The sequence below is a fragment of the Arachis ipaensis genome, chromosome B03, assembly GCF_000816755.2.
Source record: "Arachis ipaensis cultivar K30076 chromosome B03, Araip1.1, whole genome shotgun sequence".
Classification (NCBI taxonomy): domain Eukaryota; kingdom Viridiplantae; phylum Streptophyta; class Magnoliopsida; order Fabales; family Fabaceae; genus Arachis; species Arachis ipaensis.
The window spans coordinates 118,927,899-118,932,269 of NC_029787.2; the positions used below are offsets into that span (position 1 = coordinate 118,927,899).

At 35.9% G+C, this 4,371-nt stretch overlaps 1 protein-coding gene across 1 annotated transcript in view; it reads right to left on the reverse strand.

The window, feature by feature from the left end:
- LOC107631073 (beta carbonic anhydrase 5, chloroplastic) overlaps positions 2,392-4,371 on the reverse strand; it is a gene marked incomplete in the record, with an annotated part of 2,436 nt that continues 456 nt past the window's right edge. The window contains 9 exon segments of the mRNA XM_016334392.2: positions 2,392-2,728; positions 2,818-2,932; positions 3,034-3,116; positions 3,198-3,251; positions 3,343-3,456; positions 3,562-3,610; positions 3,703-3,858; positions 4,152-4,219; positions 4,315-4,371. Of these exon segments, the coding sequence (XP_016189878.1) occupies positions 2,528-2,728; positions 2,818-2,932; positions 3,034-3,116; positions 3,198-3,251; positions 3,343-3,456; positions 3,562-3,610; positions 3,703-3,858; positions 4,152-4,219; positions 4,315-4,371 (897 nt within the window).

Genomic DNA, 4,371 nt, shown 5'->3' on the forward strand with positions numbered 1-4,371 from the left:
ATTTTAAGTTAATTTTATATCTCATTCCAACATAACTCAATATATACAATAGTATATATCAAGCTTTTAGGTTTGACAAAGCGGGATCTTCTTCCAACAATAATAAACCCCCTCCATCGTCGGTCCATTTAATTAGTTTCTTGGTGAGATTTGATTTTGAATCATGCTTAATAATGGTGGCATGGAAGGTGCCTTTACACTTTACAGTGCCATGCGATCATGTGTTTCATCAAAGTTTTAATCACTTGAAGTGATAATCTATTCCGGATTTTCTAGGCATATACTATAATAATATGAATTATCTGGGAAAAATAAAAGACAATAAGCGTGGGCTTGGCATATTAGGTTTAATTAAGGTTTAATTTGGAATTCATGTAATCATTAGTCAGAAATCCAAGATTTTACGTGAAACATTAGAACTGCAATATATGGAAGATTATTATATATATTAGGTAAATGATGATCACAAATTCAGCATCATATGCTGTACACTGACTTTACAACCACTCTCTCCCTGGCCCAAGAGAGAGAGAGAGGAGGAGGAATAAAAGGACTCATAGAACTTGAATACTGACTAGTGACTACTGAGCACACCATGTGACATAATTATATCTTTAGTACAAATGAAACCCCAATGGAGACCCTTTCAGACAAAGGTATATAAAAATAATTCACTCATCACACACACACAATACAAAGAAATAAAGGAACAAATACTAGTTCAGTCTAAGGAGTAGTGGCTGGATGGAGATTGGGAATTTCAGGAACCTTAGGAAGTTCTACCTTCGGGACAGCAGGCAGCTCAGGCTTAAGCAGTGGTGGCACTGGCAGTTGAGGCAACTCCGGTTTAGGAATCTCGGGTATTGTAGGCAATTCTGGTTTAGGAATTTCTGGTAGCGTAGGCAACTCAGGAATGGGTAGGCTGGGTATTGCTGGCTCTGGTAATGTTGATTCTAGAAGGTTACGTGCATTTGCAACCTCATTGTATGAGGAAATAAGAAGCACAAGTGATAAAATGAATGACAAGAAATGGCAAGAACCCATGGTAGTAGCTATAAGATAGCAAGGGGCTTCTGAATCTGTTGTGGTTATTAATCTATGCAAATGGTTTTGTTGGGCTTGTGATCATTTTCCATGAGTTATATGTGCTTTTATAGATAGGATTATAGAGTGGTGAGTATGGTGTTACTTGAATAGGTATCATGAACAACCTTGAGAATTGTTAGTTCAACTTCTTACCAATATAACATTTTAATTATATAAATAATTTAACATATTCATAACAAAATGGCCAAAATAATCATACCTACCACAGAACAAATCATTATGGCAATGATCTTTGAAGGATTTCGATATCACCCGTGATCCACCTATGCCTCCTCCGTTTTAATTTGCTGCCTTTCGATCACAAGGAGCCCTTAACATTTTCTGCACCTTAAATAATCTCTAAAGGTATGGTCAACTATTTCTTTCCCTCCATTATCTTAGCTTGATCTGTGAACGGCTTCAACAACTTGAAGATTATATTCTTTCGCTGGTAGTCTACATTTTCTTCCTCCTGGTTTCGAAACCCGTGGATGGAATTATGGAAATGCAAATATAAGTAAACAATTTATAACAGATGCACAATCAGAAAAGTGGCAGTAATGAACAGACATGTGCGACAGTGCGAGTGTGCATAAAGCTACACATACAGAATCACAGGAAAACAATACTGCCCTATTTGTATGGATAATTTGCACCAAAATTTCAAATTGATGGATAATTTGCATCGGAAAAGTATAAAATAATCAAATAGCAAACAATTTGATTGGAATAGTTTAAATCTGTAAAATTTGAACTGCAAAAAGTTGGCAAATCTCTTAGTTCGCAAGAAGCGAAGCATGAACATGTGCTTGGTTAGGAGATCATATTTCATGGATGCACTCCATGTGTAATTACTTCCTAACCAAACACACCCTTAAGTTGAGAAACTTCCTTGTTGGAAAATGAAAAATAAAAGATTGAGAAATAAATAAAGTGGTAACTTCTTTGGAGAAACCAATTAAAATTTTCGGTTTTTACTTGTCATATCAAAATGACATCGGATCAACACACTTCAGTTATATAGTGTTCTAAGTAAGATATGCAGCACCATTGCACCAAGAATGCTGTTCAGGTGGTTCAATCCAGAGCAAGTAGAATCCCCAAATAATTTCACTTTCGTTCCTGCGTGTAGCAATGAATTTGTTGTGTAGACTTAAATGGATGAGTTGAGACTTTTTCACAGGAAGAGATGAGTTTTTCGGTGTTATAACTATTATAAGTGGCCCGGTGAAGGATTCAGACATTAATTTTACTCAGAAACCATTCATAATTCATAAATGCACACGTGACAAAAAAAGGATTTGTTCAAGACTTCAAATCAATTGAATTTCAATATTTCATAAGTTGTACTGATACACATAAGTCACCCTATGATTTAGTCATGCTACAAATATTAGAAGAAAAGAATAATATAATTTATACAGGGAAATAGAAGTAACACTCAGCACCAAAACATTTTGTTTACAGCTGCAATTCTGCTATTTTTAGCCATTTTGGTTTCCCTGTAACTCATCGTCCATTTCTCAAAAGAACAGTCGATAAAGTCATAGTAACCACCATGAACATTTAGTTTTCCATTTGCTACCTTTTCTTCTATCCATGGATACGTAAGTAGGTTTAACAAGGAATTGTTAACTGATTCCTGCATAAAAATCAATAGCAGTAACAAATTTTGATACTGTGGAATGCAGATAAGGCTTCAAGATTAAATCTACTAGCAAATTTTGTTACCTTCTCACAATGGCTGCACTGTTGATCAAAGTTCAGCTGAGAAGCAGCAGCTTCAGTTTTGATTCTGGCATTCTTTCCAACTACCACCCAGCTATTTATAAAGCTACTGGAACTACTGGAAAAATATATAAATATCCAAACAAGAAAAAAACACATGCTATCAAAGAAAGTAAATAGACAGACAACAAGTCAACAACTAGAATCCAGCAATTCAACCTTTCATTGGCATCATCTTGCATACTCATAAGGGCACGTATTCCCCCACAGCAGCTGTGGCCAATGACTAAGATGTGCTCAACCTGAAATAACAATAATATTTTATCGCCAATGGTTTAGAATCATAACATTAGAAACTTCGAAATAGTAAGGGAATTTCTTACTTCAAGGGTGTTCACAGCAAATTCTAGGGCAGCATTTGTTTCAGACGGCCCACTCTGTATCAGTAAATTGAATTAGAAGGGAGTACTAGGTATTGAATAGTTAGACATGTACATCTAAATACATCACTAGCACATAGAGATATACCTCAAAGGGAGGAACCAAATTACCAACATTGCGGATCATGAATGCTTCTCCTGGATGAAATCCTAGAATATGAGAGGGGCAAACCCTAGAATCTGCACAGGCAATAACCATGAACTGCTCTTGGAATTGTTAGTCAGGAGTACTAGGTTTTGCTAATGTTTCATAAGATAAATTGAAGAAATGGACTTAGGGAAAACCAAGAAAGAGAGGGAACAATACCTTTGGTGCTTGAGCCTGGGCAAGTTCTTGGAAATGTTCTATGTTTTTCCTAGAAGAAAACAGAACAAACATCAATTAAAGTTTCTGACATTTTTAGGCATCAGAAACGAACATTATGAAAAGGGATATTCTGAAGCTTACAAATATTTATTCTTCTTAAAACCCAAAAACCTATCTTTTAGATCATTAAATATATCACACTTATTTTCCACTTCAGGCAGAATCTGCAGCTTGCTCTTATTAGGATGTTGCTCAATTCTTTGACGCTGCGCAAAAGCCTTCAAAGAGAACCCTTGCCTGCACCCCGCAAATATTAGAGAATTGAATAGGAAGCCATAAAAGATAAGGAATTCCATTTTCAAAATAGTAAAAACAAGATTTGGAGCTAACGGAACAAGAGAAGAATGAAAGACATCAAGATCCAATCCACGATCACGCTTTAGAATTTATGTCATTTGCACAAAGCCTAGGGAATATCCAAAACTTGATAAAAATTTGAGTACTTGTCCAAAGTTTTGATAAATCAAGATTTTCGAATGATTGAAACACAAAAAAAATTGGAAGCGAGAAACAGAGAAAGGTGGAAAGACCTTGAATCCGTGAATAGTTTCAAATGCGTATGCTGGATTTTCGCTGTTATGATGGATCGACCAAAGATCTGACACAGCAGCGTCAAGATCAGTATAGTATACAAAACAGAAAAGGGGTATCTCGGGAGAGAGTGAAAACTGAAAAGAAAAGTGAACAAAATACCGTTGAAGCCCTGAATGCATCATCTCCATGGGAGGAGGATAAAGGGAGAGACTTGGA